General features: G+C 48.3%; 1 protein-coding gene and 1 long non-coding RNA gene across 2 annotated transcripts; one reads left to right on the top strand and one right to left on the bottom strand.

Annotated features, from left to right (window-relative positions):
* Positions 1-382: 382 nt before the first annotated feature.
* On the bottom strand, positions 383-1740 carry LOC308462803. Its single transcript, XR_013979365.1, has 2 exons — positions 1607-1740; positions 383-1268 (listed from the first exon to the last, which is right to left on the bottom strand). It is a non-coding gene; the product is annotated as an uncharacterized lncRNA (long non-coding RNA).
* A 332-nt stretch (positions 1741-2072) lies between these two features.
* ATG14 (autophagy related 14) lies at positions 2073-17750 on the top strand. The gene is made up of 10 exons (XM_080982441.1): positions 2073-2354; positions 7305-7367; positions 7511-7553; positions 9197-9278; positions 10423-10660; positions 12739-12968; positions 14396-14513; positions 15110-15200; positions 15316-15401; positions 16771-17750. Exons 1-10 carry the CDS (start codon positions 2086-2088, stop codon positions 17078-17080), a joined length of 1530 nt encoding a protein of 509 aa, XP_080838567.1. The 5' UTR covers positions 2073-2085; the 3' UTR covers positions 17081-17750.
* Positions 17751-18520: the final 770 nt, after the last annotated feature.

The following is an 18520-nucleotide window of genomic DNA, read 5'->3' as shown; positions in this document are numbered from 1 at the left end:
CTAAAATAAAGATAAATCACACTATTAAAATACTGGGTTGTTGTTTTTTAATTATTCGTTAAACAATATGTAGTCTAGCCACATTGGCTGATGTGGAATGGGAGACCCATTTGACTGGAAGGCCTGGTTCTAGCTCATCAGCATTTCAGCAGGTTGTCTTTTTCTTTGGCGATTGCTCATAGCTGAGTATGTTTGTCTTCCATGAACACGGTCTTAAATATGTCTGTCCACACTACTGTTGCAAGGAAAGAGGCAGGGAAACAGAAAACGGAGCATTTACTCCTGTAAAGGAGAAGCAGAGGTGTGTGTCATTAGCATATTGCTGACAGCGTTGGTTGGGAAACTACATGGTAAAATCCAGATGACTGCAGATGTCAGAGAATTGAAATTGAAATACTTTATTGTCATTTGTACAACTTGTATACAGCGAGATTACACGAGCACGCCTCACTCAGCTCTCCTAGTTTTAATTCCCCTCGTTTACTGACGCACACCCACCAAACCCAAAAGTCAGTTGCCCTGTTGTTATCTTTTCATTCAGCAGCCTAACAGCCCACGGATAGAAGCTGTTCTTTGCCCTGTTGGTGTGACTAATCATGCTTCTATATCTTCTGCCTGAGAGCAGGAGATCAAGAAAGTGCCGGCCAGGGTGTGAATCATCCCTGAGAATTTTCCTCACTCTCTGAGGCAACCTTCTTCCGCTGTTTCATCCAGCGGATTCACGGGACAGCCCATAATATCTTGTACACCACCCTCTGTAGGCACTTCCTATCAGATGATGTCAAACCAGCATACCACACCGTGACGCAGTATGAAAGGACACTTTCTATTGTTGACCAGTAGAAAGAGATAATCAAATGTTGATTGACATCATTCTTCTGCAATACTCTGAGGAAATGGAGTCTCTGTTGGGCTTTCTTAACCACGTATTGATCTTCCAAGTAAGGTCTTCACTGAGATGAACTCCTAGGAATTCAAAGGAAGAGACTCTCTCCACACAGCCCTCCCCGATGTACAGTGGGGCTAGTTCTCTCTTCCTCTGAAAGTCCAACACCATCTCCTTTGTCTATGGAATGGCTGCTTTTTGGTTTTCCTATTGTTCCTGTAAGTGCGAATTTCACAAATTCGGCTTCAAACGCGAACCAACGCGAACCTTTTAACTCCTTGCCTGCCGTTGAGTTTATATTTAACTTTCATAATCTCATAAATTTAATTTTCCGCGGTTCCAAAGGCAGCTTCTCCTTTCGGAAGCCGGCAACCTTTAAACCCTATGCAAAAAAAAAGTGCAGAGAAATAATAATAATAATAATAATAATAATAATAATAATAATTTATTATTTCTACCCCGCCATCTGGCTGGGTTTCCCCAGCCACTCTGGGCGGCTTCCAACAAAACACTAAAATACAATAAATAATAATAATAATAGTAATATAATAATAACCCAATAAGTAAAAGTGAAAATACTCCCAAATCATAGGAGAGCAAGAATGAAATCCAGCGGAAACGGAGTCGGCCTTGGATTGGGCAGGGAGGCAGCCAATAGGAACCGCTTCCCCATCACACACCGCCCCCCCCCATTCATCCCCGCCCCATAAAATACGTCACCTCCATTCCTTCCTCTTTTAGCTGCACTCCCTCACCTGCCTGGGATTGGGATGCGAGGCAGCCAATAGGAACCGCTCCCCCGCATCAACCCCCGCCTCCTCCTCAGAGCGTCACCTCCTTTCCTTCCCCTTTAGCTCCGCCCGTAGGCCCGTCTGGGATTAGCCAATAGGGGAGCCGCTTCCTCCATCACACCCCGCCTCTGCGTAATGCGTCACCACCTTTCCTTCCCCTTTAAACTCCCCCCATAGGCTCGTCTGGGATTAGCCAATAGGGGATCCGATTCCCCCCCCCCCGTGACACCCCGCCTCTGCGTAATGCGTCACCGTCGCTCCTTTCCCCTTGAAGCCCCGCCCCTGAGAAGCCCCGCCGCGCGCGTCCCCTCCCTCCCTCCCTCCTCTGGTTGTTTTGTTTCCCATCATGCCCCGGATTGAAAACAAAGTCCCACGTGACCGCCGGGCGCCGCCAGCCCGTCGGCAAACATGGCGTCTCCCAGGGGCGGCGGCTGGACGGGCCCGGCGCAGCGCCCGCGGCGGCAACAGCAGCGCCCGCCGCCGCCGCCCTCCGGGGTTGTGGCCCCCGCCAGTGCCGAGGGAGCGGAGGCCGGGGCCGAGGCGGAGTCCCGGGCCGAGGGCCTGTACGTGGCGGTGGAGCGCTGCCCCCTCTGCAACACCACGCGGCGCCGCCTCACCTGCGCCAAGTGCGTCCGCGGGGGGGACTTCGTCTTCTTCGACGGCCGGGACTCGGAGCGGTGGGTGCCTCGGAGGAGGAGGGCGGCCAGGCCCTCCCTCCTCTTCCCCTTCCCTTCCCCGGGGTCTCTGGGCCCCTTGGCTGCGCTTCTCCTGAGGGGGCTCCTCAAGCGGGAAATTCGGCAGCCCCCCTTTCACCTCCGCCGGTTGCAGTTAAGGCAGTTTATCCAGGATCAAGAAAGTGTATACAGTGGTACCTCGGGTTACAGACTCTTCAGGTTACAGACTCCGGTCACCCAGATATAGTGCCTCGGGTTAAGAACTTTGCTTCAGGATGAGAACAGAAATCGTGCTCCGGCGGCAACAGGAGGCCCCATTAGCTAAAGTGCTTCAGGTTAAGAACAGTTTCAGGTTAAGAATGGACCTCCAGAACGAAGTAAGTACTTAACCCGAGGTACCATTGTATAAGTGGCTCCGGCTCTCTGCACATGCTCAAAGGCACTCCCGCGGCTCGGTGCCGACAGGTGGACGCTGCCCCCCGAGGTCGAGGCCTGAGACCCAGTAGTAGACCTCGCCAGGTGCAAAGGGTTGGTGTGTTAACGAGGAGGCTCGTAGTTGCAGCCCACCCAGGGATGCTGTGGGCAGGATACTGACATTCCAGTTGGTTGGACTTGTCGACCCTTAGGGTCCCTTCCAGCTCTGTGATTTATGAGTCCAAGACTCCTGTCTGTAAACTTGTCATTTGTATTAAATTTTGTTGGTTGCTTTCTTGTGCCCAGGGCAACTTACAGCTTACCTGTGGTGGGACAGTGTATCTGTGGGCATCTGTTGGTGGGAGCGGGGGCAAACACTGGGGGGATGGTCCATAGTCTTCATGACCAGCTTAGGGGCTTCTGAAAGGGATCTGGCTTGCCCCGGTGTGAAACAGGATGCACTCAGTCAAATCCAGCGGTACTGTTCTTACATTGTTAGCACTGAAGGAAACCCAGCCTGGTCTGGCAGCATAAAGTCATCTTCAGGCTGGTGGTATTGTTTCCCGATTCTTCTAGGTGTACTTGCCCAGGTGTTGGATTCCTCCAGTGCTGTAACAGGGACATACGGCTCTTTACATGACCCTGGGTGACCGTACACATTTGTTAATTTAAGCAAGCTGTCAGGTTGAGTATTGAACCTTTCTGTTCTAAATGGTAGGAACAGTAGCTGACTTTCTGCCTTGCATCTTAAGCAAGACGCAAGAGCAGATGTTGTATTGTAGAATTCGAGGCTTTTTTGTAAGCTTTATAGTCCCAACACCCTCCTTGATAGGCCATAGTAGATAAGTGGAAGAGCATCTGCTTTGCATGCAGAAGGTCCCAGGATAAAATCCTTGGCATTATCAGGTAGGGCTGGGAAAGACTCGCGCCTAAAGACATGTAATGATGGCACTAGGTGAGCTTCTCTGGGAGAGCATTCCACAAACAGGGACACCACAGAAAAGACCTGTTCTCATGTTGTTGCCCTCTGAACCTCTTGAGAAGGGGGCGGGCAACATAGAGAAGGGCCCTGGGTGAGGTCCTGAGCCATTTAAGGCTTTATAGGTCAGCACCAGCACTTTGATTAGGACTCAGAAACTAATTGGCAGCCAGTGCATTCAGGCCAGGATCGGTGTTATATGCTCAGCTCCTCTTGGTGAGCAACCTGGCCGTTGAATTTTGCACCAGCTGAAGTTTCTGAGCCGTCTTCAGAGGCAGCCCCACATTTAACACCTTGCAGTAATCTAACCTAGAGGTTACCAGAGCATAGGCCACAGAAGTTGGGCTATCTGTGTCCAGATAGGGGACCAGCTGGGCCAGCAGCCAAGGGTGACAGAAAGCACTCTCTGCCACCGAGACCACCGGGGTTTGAAGCGGCAGCAGTGGATCCAGGAGCACCCCAAGTTATGTACCTGTTCCTTTAGAGAGATAGAGTGTGTGTATGATTAAAATAAACCATATTTATGATATCACACATGTCATGGGTGAATTACAGTTTTTGTAAACAGGAAGAAGTCGCAAGAGCGAAATATTACCATATTTTTTGCACCATAACACTCACTTTTTTCCTCCTAGAAAGTAAGGGGAAATGTCTGTGCGTGTTATGGAGCGAATGCCTGGGGGTGGCGGGGGGGATCTGCTGCAGTCATGAGCAGAGGATCCATGGTTCCCCTTCCTTCCCTCCTCCGTGGTTACAAAGCATGGATCCACATGGATCCTTAGGATTTTTGCATTGGGCTATTCCAAACTCACTGTCAGATCACATGTCTGTGGCCACAGCATGAACCACAAAAATCATATATCCACTATTTCGTTTAGAATATTTTTTTTCTTGTTTTCCTCCTCTAAAAACTACATGCGTGTTATGGTCTGGTGCGTGTTATAGAGCGAAAAATACGGTACATAGCATAGCTGTCGTAACTCCCGCTCCTCAACTCTTAACTTCACAGAAGTTTGAGTCACTTGGATCTCAATAGGATTTATATTTCCTCATTGTTAGTCTGCTCCTGAATTATACTTCATGCTGAAATGCAGTGTTTGTTTCAGGAAACGTTCTTCCAACACTTTGTTTGTTAAGAAGTTAGAGCTTGGTTAACATTTAATTGTCGGTGATGAGTCACGGTTTGGCAGGAAGTCCTGCCGTTAGTAAAAACAAAGGCAGCCTGCTCCCCTTGTTTTGTGCAGGGTGTTTTGAGTATTGTGTCATAGTTTTGAGAAGTACAGTGGTACCTCGGGTTAAGAACTTAATTCGTTCTGGAGGTTCTTAACCTGAAACTGTTCTTAACCTAAGCACCACTTTAGCTAATGGGGCCTCCTGCTGCCACCGCGCCGCCAGAGCACGATTTCTGTTCTCATCCTGAAGCAAAGTTCTTAACCCGAGGTACTATTTCTGGGTTAGCGGAGTCTGTAACCAGAAGCGTTTGTAACCCGAGGTACCACTGTACATTGTGGGGGGTGGAAATACTTATTTCCAGGAGCTAGCAAAAATAGCGTAACATAATAGCCAAAGCAGTCTTTGCCAATCTGGTGCCCTTCAGAACAGATTTTGGCTACAGACTGTGGTTTTCTTAAGGATGAAACAAATCACATTTCCTGTTTCAATTTCAGATTTAAATTTAAGCCAGGGATTGTGACTTGTTTCTGCCTGGCATGAGAAGCAGTAGAATCGGCTGTTAGTAGTGGAAGATTTCTTTTTTAAAAAAAGAAATGAATTTCAATAAGTGTTTTGTGTTTCTTACTTTGCATTTACAATGGTACCTCGGGTTACAGACGCTTCAGGTTACAGAAATTGGGAATTGGGATAGGGAAATTGTAGGAATTTGGGACCTTCTTCCCAAGAATGAGCAGAAATTACTGTTGATGAAAACACAATACCACTTAATAAATTTAAATACAGTATACCAATGTTATAAAGAAACAGAAGGGAAGAAGGGTTCAAAATCGTTTAACCAATAGTTGTCATCAGTATACCTTCGAGTGCACATCTCTTTCCAAATGATTATATGTGGGAGGTCACAAGTGGCCTGACCGCAGTCTTGTGGTGTTACTATTTTTGCCACAATCCCATGGGTAGTGCATTGAATGATACAGCACGTGGTTGCATATTCCCAATCTCTTATTCTGCTCAAGAACATGAGGACTATCTGGCAGGTTCAGGCCACGGTCAGCCTTGAGGTGACCTATCAGAAGTTGGCTGGCAGTCTTCCAGTGAAACATAAGCTGCCCCTCATCAAACTCCTGGTCTAAGTTAAGTCAAACAGCTGTGCCCAAAACGCTCTATAAACAGTGTTAGAAACTCAGATATATAAGCTAATCACAAAATGGCACCTTAAACCATGGCTATGGTCGCCACAACAGAATATCTAGGTGCCCTTTTTATTATTATTACTACTACTATTCTTTTCATTTCTATACCGCTTTACAACACATTAAAACATCTAATAAAACAATCCAGAATAAAAGAAATTCAAGCATCAAGGAAAATATTTCAGATCCTTCTCTAAGTGACATTTTGCTTTCCTCATATTTATTTACCTACTTAATATATATAGCTGTTGCATAGTGGAAGTACTGTAGGAAGCCAGGGTGGTGTAGTGGTTGGACTAGGACCTAGGAGATCAGGGTTCAAATCCCCACTCGGCCATGAAGCTCACCGGGTGACCTTGGAGCCAGTCGCAACCTCCTAACCTACCTCGCAGGGTCGTTGTTGGGGTTAACTGAGGAGGAGGGTGAACTATGTACTCCTTGGAGAAAAAGGTGGGAGACCAGCACAACAAATAAGCTCTTTTGCTTACCTGCTTAAGAAAGCTGGAGTGTTCAGCCAGATGGAGATGTCAGTCGCAGAACGTGCCATCCAGAGATCTCCGCGTGGTCGCAAGTGGACCCGTGCCAGTCGCAAAACGTGCCTGGCACCTGGGGGTTTCCTAACACTGATTAAAATGTCTGACATTGTTGCATCCATCTTTTTACTCCTTCAGTTGATGAGGTTGGTGCTCTGCTGTTGCTGAGGTATATGGTAAAGGTAAAGGACTCCTGACCATTAGGTCCAGTCGTGGCCAACTCTGGGGTTGCGGCGCTCATCTCGTTCTACTGGCCAAGGGAGCCGGCGTACAGCTTCCAGGTCATGTGGCCAGCATGACTAAGCTGCTTCTGGCGAACCAGAGCAGCGCATGGAAACGACGTTTACCTTCCCACCGGAGCGATACCTATTTATCTACTTGCACTTTGACATGCTTTCGAACTGCTGGGTGGGCAGGAGCAGGGACCGAACAACGGGAGCTCACCCCGTTGTGGGGATTTGAACTGCCAACCTTCTGATCGGCAAGCCCTAGGCGCTGTGGTTTAAGGTATAGAAAGCACCTAGGCGCTGTGGTTTAAGGTATATAAAGCACCTAAATTTCAAAGTGATGCATGGAGATTTAAAAAACAAACACATAGGCTGGGCCATCAAACAGCAGATCTCCTTCACCTTCCACAACTTTGAACCTCTTTCTTTTCCAGGTTTTCTGAAAAGAAGGAGAGATTGAAGCACCTTAGAAACAAGCAGCACGAATTCCAGTCCCAGTAAGTCCCAGTTCAGTTTCTTTTACCTACTTTGGTTGGCTTAAAGCACAGGCAGATCGTCTTTCGAACCTCTGATGTTTGCTGAAAGCGTGGTTCTGGTTGCCAGCTAATCTTCTGCTCCTTCCGCTCCCCTCTTCTTGTAGGTTGTTAAAAGCTATGGAGGGGAAATGGATAACTGACCAGCTGGTGAGTCCTGTGGAAGTTTTCCAGTTCACATTGAAGTGCAGCTCCCACTTTTCAGTGTAGACCCACGCTGTTTTCTTCACATGAGAAGGAACCGCATATCAGCCCTGTCCTTGTGGGTCTCTTGTGTATGCATACTCAGGGGGGTGTGGGGTTGTACCGTGGGGCACCAGCTTCAGTCCAGTAATAATATTTTGCATTTACAGTGGTACCTCGCAAGAAGAATGCCTCGCAAGACAAAAAACTCGCTAGACGAAAGGGTTTTTTGTTTTTTGAGCTGCTTCGCAAGACGATTTTCCCTATGGGCTTGCTTTGCAAGACGGAAACGTCTTGCAAGTTTGTTTCCTTTTTCTTAACACCGTTAATACAGTTGCGACTTGACTTCGAGGAGCAACTCATAGAACGCGGTGTGGTAGCCTTTTTTGAGGTTTTTAAAGACTTTGGTGATTTTTGAAGCTTTTCCAAAACTTTCCCGACACCGTGCTTCGCAAGACGAAAAAAATCGCAAGACGACAAAACTCGCGGAACGAATTAATTTCGTCTTGCGAGGCACCACTGTATATAACATTTCCTCCCCCCCAAGTGTTTGAAGCACAACATCCACATTATCTTGGTAAGCCATGCAACAACCCTGTTAGGTTGATCCCTAAACCTCAGCTCCCGTTTGGGCATTTAATGATGATTTCAGAGAAGGATAAACACAAAGCTATTACAGAGCACAGTGTCCTGTAATTGTCGAGTTGAAAGGGACCACGAGGGTCATTTAGTCCAACCCCTTGCAGTGCAGGAATCTTTCTGCCCAACTTGGGGCTTGAACCCGTGGCCCTGAGTTTAAGAGGCTCATGCTCTACCAGTTGCCAAAGTAAACCTACATTTTAAAAGGGGAGATTGGATACCCTTAAATTCGCAGGATGTCTTGTACCTGTTGAGTTTAGCAAAGGAAAGTTGCTTTTATCCTATGCTTCCACCAGTGCAATGTAGCGTTTAGAGTTCAACCTGAGTTCAAATCCCGACTCAGCCAAGAAGCCCAATTGGGTGACCTTGGGCCAGTCAAACTTGCTCCCAGCTTAACCTACCTCTCAGGGCTGATTCAAGGAGAAAGCAGGAACTGGAAGAGGACAATGTGCAATGGTTCGAGTTCATTGGAAGAAAGACAGAACTTAATTACAGCTACTTTGGCTGGAATTTCTTTATTATTCTAAAGGTGTAAAAGTATCTGTCTGTTCTAGCCTCCATCCAGTCTTTCTGTTTCCAAGGCAATGCCCAAATAGCTGGCAGATAAGCAAGACCTATAACTTTTTTGCCGAAGGCGAATTTGGTTGAGAAAATAGATGTATCTGTTGTCTCACTTGCCCCTAAAATAGTAACGCCTTTGGGGAAAGCAAAAAGTGCTGTTCTCGCACTGAATTACCATACTCAGCCAGCCCCAGGATTACTCTGGGTCACAGTAATTTAATGTTTATACCTAGTGAGGGGTTCAAGAAGCCTCTTGATTGAAAACATTGCAGTGTGCAGTTCAGGGGATAATAAATAGCCATATCATAGGTGCTGTTCCTTTGGGCCCTGAAACAAAACTGATTGGTTGATTAAGGCTGTTGAGGTGGTGGATTTGGGGGCAGCTCCTCTACTTCCTCTGTTTCTTTCAGAGGTGGAAAATAATGTCCTGCAAAATGAGGGTTGAGCAGCTGAAGCAAACGATCTGCAAGGAAAACGAAGAAATGGCACGAAGTAAGTGATGCTCGTGCTGAGAGCCAGCGTGATGTAGTTGTTAGGAGCGGCGGACTCGTAATCTGGCGAACCGGGTTCGCTTCCCTGCTCCTCCACATGCAGCTGCTGGGTGACCTTGGGCCACTCATACTTCTCTCTGAAGTCTCCCAGCCTCACTCACCTCACAGAGTGTTTGTTGTGGCGGAGGAAGGGAAAGGAAATTGTTGGCCGCTTTGAGACTCCTTAAGGGGAGTGAAAGGTAGGATATCAAGTCCAAACTCCTCCCCTCCTCTTCTTCCTCAGTAAAAGCGTTGGCAGACTCTATCTGGGGCACTCCTGTTCCCATAGCTGAACAGTTTTGCAAAGCATGCTATGTGACCTTAACATTCCCCAGAAGCGTATCTGGGCTTCTTCTATGATAAGATCAGTAACGGCAGGCAACATCCCCAAAAGAAAGTTTGGCCTTTGTTTGTCAGTCTTCAACTGTAATCCTCAGTAGAGGAATAGCATTGGGCACGTTTGAGGGGGCCCTTTCAGTTGGCATAAAGTGGTTCAAGCAACCCAGAGCAGTGGGTCCCCAGCTGTTGTTGGACTGCAACTCCCATCATCCCTAGCTAGCAGGACCAGTGGTCAGGGATGATGGGAGTTGTAGTCCAGCAACAGCTGGGAAAGCAAGTTGGGGAAACAACTGCTAGAGCAATGTAACTAACTCTCTTTTATTAATCACAAGTTAACAGCTGGGGAAAAAACAAGTTGAATAATAATAATAATAATAATAATAATAATAATAATATATTATTTATACCCCGCCCATCTGTCTGGGCTTCCCCAGCCACTCTGGGCGGCTTCCAAAAAAATATTAAAATACATCAAGTATTAAAAGCTTCCCTAAACAGGGCTGCCTTCAGATGTCTTCTAAAAGTCAGATAGTTCTTTATTTCCTTGACATCTGGTGGGAGGGCGTTCCACAGGATGGGAGCCACTACCGAGAAGGCCCTCTGCCTGGTTCTGTGTAACTTGGCTTCCCTGTAACTTGAAGCTAAAAATCAAAGCTATTGGCTAGGACTGGCCGTCTCTGATCGAAAGAATCAGCTGGTTGCAGCACCAGTATGAAGAAACGACAGTTCCACCCCGAAAGCTCACTGTTGCCTTTGCTCTGCCCCAGACTCCGAGTGGCTTCTCCGAATTAAGGACGAGAACCAGAAGCTGTACCGCAGGGCCCAGCGGCATCAGGAGAAGAAGGAGAAGATCCAGAGGCACAACCGCAAGCTGGGAGAGCTGGTGGAGAAAAGGAACTACGACCTGAGGAGCCAGCACGAGCACCTTGCTGGCCTCCGGCGCTCGCATGTCCTGGAACTCACCTCTGTCATCTTCCCTATCGAGGAGGTGAAGATTGGCATGAGGTAGGGAAGGAAGGAAGGGGCAGCTGCCGAGCCAGTGCGGTGAGCTGCCCGCTTGGGTGGCAGTGCTCACTTCCTCAGTCTGCAAGGTGCAGCAGGCGAGAGGCATACGTGTGCTCTTTTGTGGGGTTTAGTAGTAATAATAATTTTGTTATTTATATCCATGCTCATCTGGCTGCAAAGCTGTGGGCAGGGAACCTGGTGGCAACTGGAAGGTCATGGGAATGTGGGGACAAGGGGTTGTGTTGAAATGGTCCTTACACCCTCCTGACGTCACCCAGTTTGTACCCAAACCAGAATCATATTTACTTGGGTGAAAGTCCCTTTGAGCCGCAGTGGGAGATACAGCTTCATTTTTAAAAAGTTACTACATTTCTATCTTAGGATCAAAGAATTCTGACTGGGGTGACCCAGATAGATGGGCTGCATACAGACAATAATATTATTACACTCGTACCCCAGCTCCCAAACGCCTTGGGAGTTGAATGTGTTGAAAATTGCAGAGTGTACGCAGACTTTCTGGAAACGTTTGTTTGCAAGCTGGCAGGATGATCAGGAACAAAATGCTGGTTTCCTAGAGATTTATTATGTACAACAGCAGACTCACAAGTTACTATATACGAGTTACAGATACAGATCTTAACTCTCTCAACAAAACTTCAACTCACTCCAAGACTCTCCTACACACAGAGAGAAGTCATGGGTCATTCTGCTTAAATGGGCGACCTCATCCAATAGCAGAGCTGGAGCCAAGGCTCCCATATCTCCAGGCAGAAACTCCCCCTGCTCAGTCTCCCTGGCCTTTGGCCAACTTACTAATTGCTCACTCTGCCAAGCTGCACAGAAGCACGTAGGCAATGTCCCAACAGAACGTTCCGGCTCCCAAACGATCAAAAACCGGAAGTGAGTGTTCCGGTTTTCGAACATCTTTTTGGAAGCCGAACGTCCGGTGCGGCTTCCGCTATTGTTTCCGGCACGCCTGCACAAACATAAAGCAATCAGAAGCTACGCCTTGGTTTCTGAACGTTTCGGAAGTCAAATGGGCTTCCCGAACGGATTCCATTCGACTTCCGAGTTACGACTGTATTATAATAATAAAGAATTGTAGAGTTGGAAAGGACCACAAGGGCTTTCTAGTGTAACTCCCTGCAGTGCAAGAATCTGTTTGTTCAATGCGGGGCTTGAGTCCCATGCTCTGCCGACTGAGCTATCCCATATAGGCTTATCCTGCTCAAGGGGACATGCGTGGTTCTTAATTTTCCTCCGTTTTACCCTGCGTGGTCTAAAGGGTGGCTTCTAGGTAGCTGGTTCGGGATAATTATTTTGCTTAGGGTTGCAGCCTCAACACCTGTTTGTCTTACGCCTGTTTTCAGCTTTTCTTTGACAGAAGCTAATTCCTTAAATGTTCAATTTTAAGCACTTTCTGCTTCCATTGATACCCAAGGGAGATGATGTTAGCATGGATTTATTTTTGCACTGAAAGCAGTGTGCTTCATTTTAGCCACAATGTTTTCTTTTCCCGCTTTTTAGAGTAAAAGCTGGAGTCCTGGGACGATGTCCCAAGGAGTTAATTTATTTCCGTATTTTCTGCCCAGTTTGAGCCCCTTGAGCACAGTTTGCCCCAGTTCACGGAGGGGGACACCAGTAGCAGCTGCTAGTGGGGGTGGCTTTATCCTTCCTTAAAAGGTAAAGGGATCCCTGACCACTAGGTCCAGTCATGGCCGACTCTGGGGTTGCGATGCTCATCTCGCTTTATTGGCCGAGGGAGCCGACGTACAGCTTCCGGGTCATGTGGCCAGCATGACTATGCCGCTTCTGGCGAACCAGAGCAGCGCATGGAAACGCTATTTACCTTCCCGCTGGAGTGGTACCTATTTATCTACTTGCACTTTGACGTGCTTTCGAACTGCTAGGTTGGCAAGAGCAGAGACCGAGCAATGGGAGCTCACCCCGTCACTGGGATTCGAACCGCCGACCTTCTGATCGGCAAGTCCTAGGCTCTGTGGTTTAACCCACATCGCCACCCGCGTCCCTATATCCTTCCTTAGAGACCGCCATTCAGCCTCTTGCCTTTCTTCCAGGGACCCCGCAGACATGTCGTCTGAGAGCGACAACGCCATGACTTCTAGCACTGTGAGCAAGCTTGCGGAAGCCAGGAGGACCACCTACCTGTCCGGGCGATGGGTGTGTGACGACCACAACGGAGACACCAGCATAGGCATCGCGGGGCCTTGGATCACCCTTCCCAACAATGGAGATTATTCTGCTTACTACAACTGGGTGGAAGAGAAGAAGACCACTCAAGGGCCAGGTAAAAAAAAATTCCACAGAGCCTCTGGCTGGGCTGAAGTTAAACTCACTGGGGGTAAGCCTCTGCTCATTCCTTCACTCGGATTATGTGGTTAACATCAATACAGAACACATAGCTTGGACTGAATTTAGGGAAGCCTGGGAGTGCGTCAGCAGGGCTCCCCCGTCGGTTGCGATTCTGCAGCCACACAAAGCTGTGGAGCACAGGTCCAGGCAGAGAATTCAACTCCCTAAGAATCTTGGCTTCCTTTCCTTTTCCTTTCTTTCCTGGTTGGAAAAAAAAAAGGCAGAGCAAATTTTTCAGCAGCATGGTTGTCACAACATGCCGGCAAATCCCTCGCCTGCAGAACTCTCAGAAGCCGGAACGGCACAGCAAAAATGTCAGCTGGGGTTTGAGATTTGTGACTCGGGGTTCAGAGAAGATAAATAACTTGTATAATTTATACACCATTTCGCAACACGGTTTTAATTTTTGTTTGTGTCCTGTCCGTGGGTGTGTGGAAGCAAAAGTCCCAGGGGCCCTGAGATAGAGCTGGGCAGAATTCAGGGTTCACATCACAGCCATGGACAAAGTGAGTTGAAGTTATGTGCAGGTTATGTGCTTCCCTGACATCTCTACCCCTCCATACAGTGAGTGGTACCTTGGTTCTCAAACGTAATCCGTTCCGAAAGTCGGTTCCAAAACCAAAGCTTTCCAAAACCAAGACACGCTTTCCCATAGAAAGTAATGCAAAATGGATTAATCCGTCTCAGACTTTTAAAAACAACCCCTAAAAATGCAATTTAACATGAATTTTACTATCGGATGAGACCATAGACCCATAAAATGAAAGCAATAAACAATGTACTGCAGTCACACAATCAGTCAGTAGCTGAATTGGATTCCACACAGTCACGAAAACAAAAAAGCCACAAAAATGCAAAATAAATAGCAAAACAGATCTCGGCATAACACTCAAAACAGAAGCGTGGCACTCAAAACGGAGCACGTTCGGTTTCCGAAAAAAGTTCGCAAACCAGAACACTTACTTCTGGGTTTGCAGTGTTTGGGTTCCAAGGCGTTTGAGAACCAAGGTACCACTGTATTCGTTTATTGCATTCCTACCCTACCCTTTTCTCCCAAGGAGCTCAAGGCAGCCTGCGTGGTTCTCCCCCTCCTCTCTAATCCCCACAACACCCCTGCGAGCCAGGCTGAGCTGAGAGGCAGTTATTGGCCCAAAATTGAGCTTCATGGCCAAGCGGTGATTTGAACCCGGATCTCCCAGGTCCTAGTTTGGCACCCTAACTATTATGCTGCACCGGGATCTAAGGATCCCTTCTTGATGGGCCTGTTTCCTGGGGAGACGTATATAGTTGATACTCCTGGGGGGGGGGGAGCCCTTTTACAGCCTACTGATGGAGGGCCTGTTGTCGTTCTTTCCCTTCCAGACATGGAGCATAACAACCCTGCGTACACCATCAGTGCTGCCCTGTGCTATGCAACTCAGCTTGTCAACATTTTGTCGCATATACTTGACGTTAACCTTCCCAAGAAGCTGTACAACAGGCAAGTTGTCTTGGAATAACCCGGCGGGCGGCGCGAGGGGAGCATCGTGTGTTTTGAGCACCAGGTCTATAAGTGCATGAACCCCAGTTTACACTGTGGGAATTTCTCCGCGTGCAACATTTCGGAAAGACCCCCTTTTCCGCAGGGTAGATGCAATGCAGCCGAACACCTGGACTCACTGTACAATTGCACGTTGTTAGAAGACATCTGAAGGCAGCCCTGTTTAGGGAAACTTTTAATGTTTAATAGGTTATTGTATTTTAATATTCTGTTGGAAGCCTCCCAGAGTGGCTGGAGAAACCCAGCCAGATGGGCGGGGTATAAATAATAAATTATTATTATTATTATTATTATTATTATTATTATTATTTCTGCATGGAAGAAGTGCCCGAACAGTTAGTTTTGCCTCCTTCCAGAAATGGAAATGAGCAAGATGCACGCTCTTCCCTTTCCTGTCAGCTGGCCGAATAAAAGCCATCGTTTTGCCAAGATTTGGTTGATTTGCTAGCGTTGCAGAAGGCGGGGAAACAGGAGAGGATCCTTTCATTGAGAGCTCTCTCGTCAGTTTGTGCATGTGTTTTTAACGTGTCTTGCAGTGAGTTCTGCGGGGAAAACCTCAGCAGGAGGAAGTTCACGTGGGCAGTGAAAAAGCTGAACGCCAATATCCTTTACCTTTGCTTTTCTCAGGTACAGTGAATGCAATTTTTCTTTTTTTGTTTAACCTCTCGGGTGGCTTCACACTTTCCCTTCCTCGTCTCAGCGCTTTTTGCCTGATGGATGTTCTGCTTTCTTCCTCTTCCAGCACGTAAACTTAGACCTCCTGCATCCTCTGCACACGCTCAGGAACTTGATGTACCTGGTCAGCCCCGAGACAGAACATTTGGGAAGGTAAGAGGCAGCTTCCAGCCTCTTTTGCGCCCTGCCATCACCACCTCTCCCTCCTTGTCCTCTTTCTGTGCCACTTCTAAGCCTGGCACAGCCTTCCCCATCCCTGTGCCACAAGGATACTGTTGGGATACTGCCAGGGAGACAAAGGCCATCACGCCTCCATGTCGTCTCCCGGTCTCCCGTGGAAACAGTATCAGTCAATTAGCGACACAAGCCTCAGACACATTCCAGGTCTCGTGCACGCCCTTTTCGCAGAGTTTCCACAACGGAAGATTCACCCAGGAGAGCATATTTTACAGCTTTATTCACCGTTGGTAAGAACAAAGGAAAAACATGACTGCCTGCCTTCGTGTCGAGGCAACAGACAGAAAATATATACAAAATGGAAACTTCCTGTGAGCAGGAAGTACACAGGCTTGTGACACACAACAGCCTGCTCCCTTTTTAAGGGAGTCCCCCCTCCCTCCTCTCTCAGGGCCTCCTTTCCTAATTCAGCTTTCCCTGAGCTATGAAATGGGACCATGACAACCGAACAGAGAGCCAAATTAAGCAACTAAAACTGCCTTATACTGAACTGGAGCAGCGGTCCACATAGCCTAGGAGAATCAGCCCTGGCTGGCAGCAACCCTCTGTGGCTTGGAGGGAAATCGGCATCCACAAGCTGAGCCGGACCGTCTACCTGAAGGGGAGACAAATTTCAGGCCTGGGGGCTGAATGTAGCCATCCAAGTCTATATCTCTCACCCTGGGTCTCTTTCCAGGCCATGCCTCCTCTGTAGCCCTGCTCCCCAGCCCCCTTGGGTCCTTTGGCCAGACTGCAATGTATCCTTAATATGGGGGAGTGTGTCTGCTGTTCACCATGGTAGAGATGGATTAGGTCCTTTTCCCAGCAAGCTTAGTTCGTTTGGTTTCCCTTCAGCTCCCATCAGAGCATAAGAGGCTTGACGATCCATTCTGGCCTCAATGGACACCCTTTTCCTTACTTTTGTTCTTTAAATTTCGCTGGAGACCTTCCAAAATACTATGAGAACCTGGATTCCTGTCCCAACGCCACAGCTTACAGCATTATTATTAGGTGATCCACCAGTCAGTTGAAACCCAGGCACCCCCGAACTCAGCCCTCCAGCTGTTTTGGGACTACAACTCCCATCATTCCTAGCTAACAGGACCAGTGGTCAGGGATGATGGGAATTGTAGTCCCATTGGAGGGCCGAGTTTGGGGGTGCCCGGTTTAAACCTTGTTTTTCTGGAGAGCTTGTAAGTGTAGCAAAGCTCTGCCATTCTCCTGCAAAAGGTCTCTTTGTTCCTCTTGCCGGTCCCGACTTGCAAGTCGTTTTCCCCGTAAGCAGTGTCCGTTTTTCCGACCGCAGGTCCGGGCCATTCGAGATCACTGCCGACCTGGAGGACTCGATGGAGTTCGTGGACCCCAGCGGCGCCGGCGAAACGGACGAGAGCGGCGACGAACGTGTCAGCGACGAAGAGACGGACCTCGGGACGGACTGGGAGAACCTGCCCAGCCCCCGGTTCTGCGACATCCCCTCGCAGACGGTGGAGATGCTTCAGAGCCAGAGCACGCTGGCCTCGCGGGAGCCCATCGCCAGCAGCAGCGCAGGAGGCATGATCTCCTCAGCCGCGGCCTCCGTTACCTCCTGGTTCAAAGCGTACACTGGACATCGCTAGGGTGACACTCGGACCTCTGTGGGGCGGGGGGGGGGGAGTTCCTGTCCCACATCCCGCCCACCAACACTGTAGTAAACCTTCCCAATTCTGCTAAGTAGTGCCTGGAACATCAAGGGTCAGACTTCTGATTGCGTAACACGCTCTCCCCTCCGGAAGATGCTTTCAATTTGCCCAAGCTTGACTGCGCGACAGTCACCTTGCATCTCGTTTTCTCTCGACGCGCATTTTGGACACCTGAAAACGGAACTCTGTGCCTCTTCCGAGTCCCACGTGTTCCGCAGAGGGTGAAAGGAGGAGGATCCTGTCTGTTAACTTCAGTTTCTTTTTTAGTTTAGTCCCTTAAACAAAAAAACAAAAACAAGGAAATAGATCTGGGGTTACGTGGCCTGGCAAATCATCTTGAAGCATGAAGACTGAAAGAGAAAACTATTGTGGCAGTTCTGCCCAGTGCATGAGGCCACCACATCCCCTGTGATTAGTTCCCAGCAGGGTTTTTGGGTTACGTTTGTGTGTGCGTTTCTTCTAAAAGTGTGCACAGGGGAGAAAATTTGCAGCACAAAATGCACATTTGTAGAGCCTTCTGGCAAGATGTGCAGATTGCTGCATTTCTTTGTGGTCTCTGATCTCCGTTGCCATAATTTTAATACAGAAAACCATCATGTTTCTTCAATATCAATAGGTTATTTATTTTTTAAGGGGAGAAAATAGATGTTAGGTCATGCCGCCTTTGTGTGAGTGTGCGTGTGTGTGTGCGTGCTCTATGGATCCAGTTCCAGAACGTTTTTTATGCTGAGTCGCTCAAGAGTTCCCTGGCTTCTTGCTCTGGCTGCCCGACACCAAAGAAAGCCTGGACCGTAATAACTTGCCAATACAGAGCAATTCTACTGCTACAATAAGGTTTGCCTCGTCACAAATCCTCTTTGTGTGCAAAGGAGCCGCACTTTCGTTTTGAAGTTTGGTATACGTTCCATGTGGGTTTGTTTTTTTAAGAAATCCTGTGCTCCTCATGCTTGAGAGCAATGGGGCTCGTGTTCCTCCTTGGTCAAAAACCCCATGAAATCCTCCTGGTTCTTGCATCCAGTTCGGCTTCTGGTTGGATATAGCACGGTGCCCCAGCCTGGGTTGAGTTTCTGACTAGGCAGGCTTTTGGCAATTGGGGTGGGGGCGCGAATTAGGCTTTTGACAATGCACCCTTTCCTTGTTCAACCCCCTAGAGAAAACCAGTCCTGGTTCAGGCACTTAGTGGGTGGGGATTCTGAGCATGCAAATCCATCTCTCCGTGTATAAGAGACAGCGTAGGCCCTGTGTGCATGGAGGCCAAGACTCGGCAAGGAATGAGTGAGCAAAAGGTGCAAGTCAGGCAGGGCAGGTGGGGAGGGGACACGTGCCCCCACGCCCCCATGGAAATTTGGGCCTGAGTTCACTGGAGAATACTGAAGT

The sequence above is a fragment of the Podarcis pityusensis genome, assembly GCF_964106645.2.
Source record: "Podarcis pityusensis genome assembly, chromosome: 1".
In the NCBI taxonomy this organism is placed as follows: Eukaryota; Metazoa; Chordata; class Lepidosauria; order Squamata; family Lacertidae; genus Podarcis; species Podarcis pityusensis.
The sequence above is the reverse complement of the archived record's forward strand: the minus strand, read 5'-3'. Positions and strand labels throughout refer to the sequence as shown.

What these genes read in the sequence shown, in the direction of transcription:
- ATG14 (XM_080982441.1), top strand. Translation starts at nt 2,086, where the DNA reads ATGGCGTCTCCCAGGGGCGGCGGCTGGACGGGCCCGGCGCAGCGCCCG. An exon ending in GAAGACCACTCAAGGGCCAG is followed by an intron (nt 12,969 to 14,395) that starts GTAAAAAAAAAT and finishes TTTCCCTTCCAG; the next exon opens with ACATGGAGCATAACAACCCT. An exon ending in CCCAAGAAGCTGTACAACAG is followed by an intron (nt 14,514 to 15,109) that starts GCAAGTTGTCTT and finishes CGTGTCTTGCAG; the next exon opens with TGAGTTCTGCGGGGAAAACC.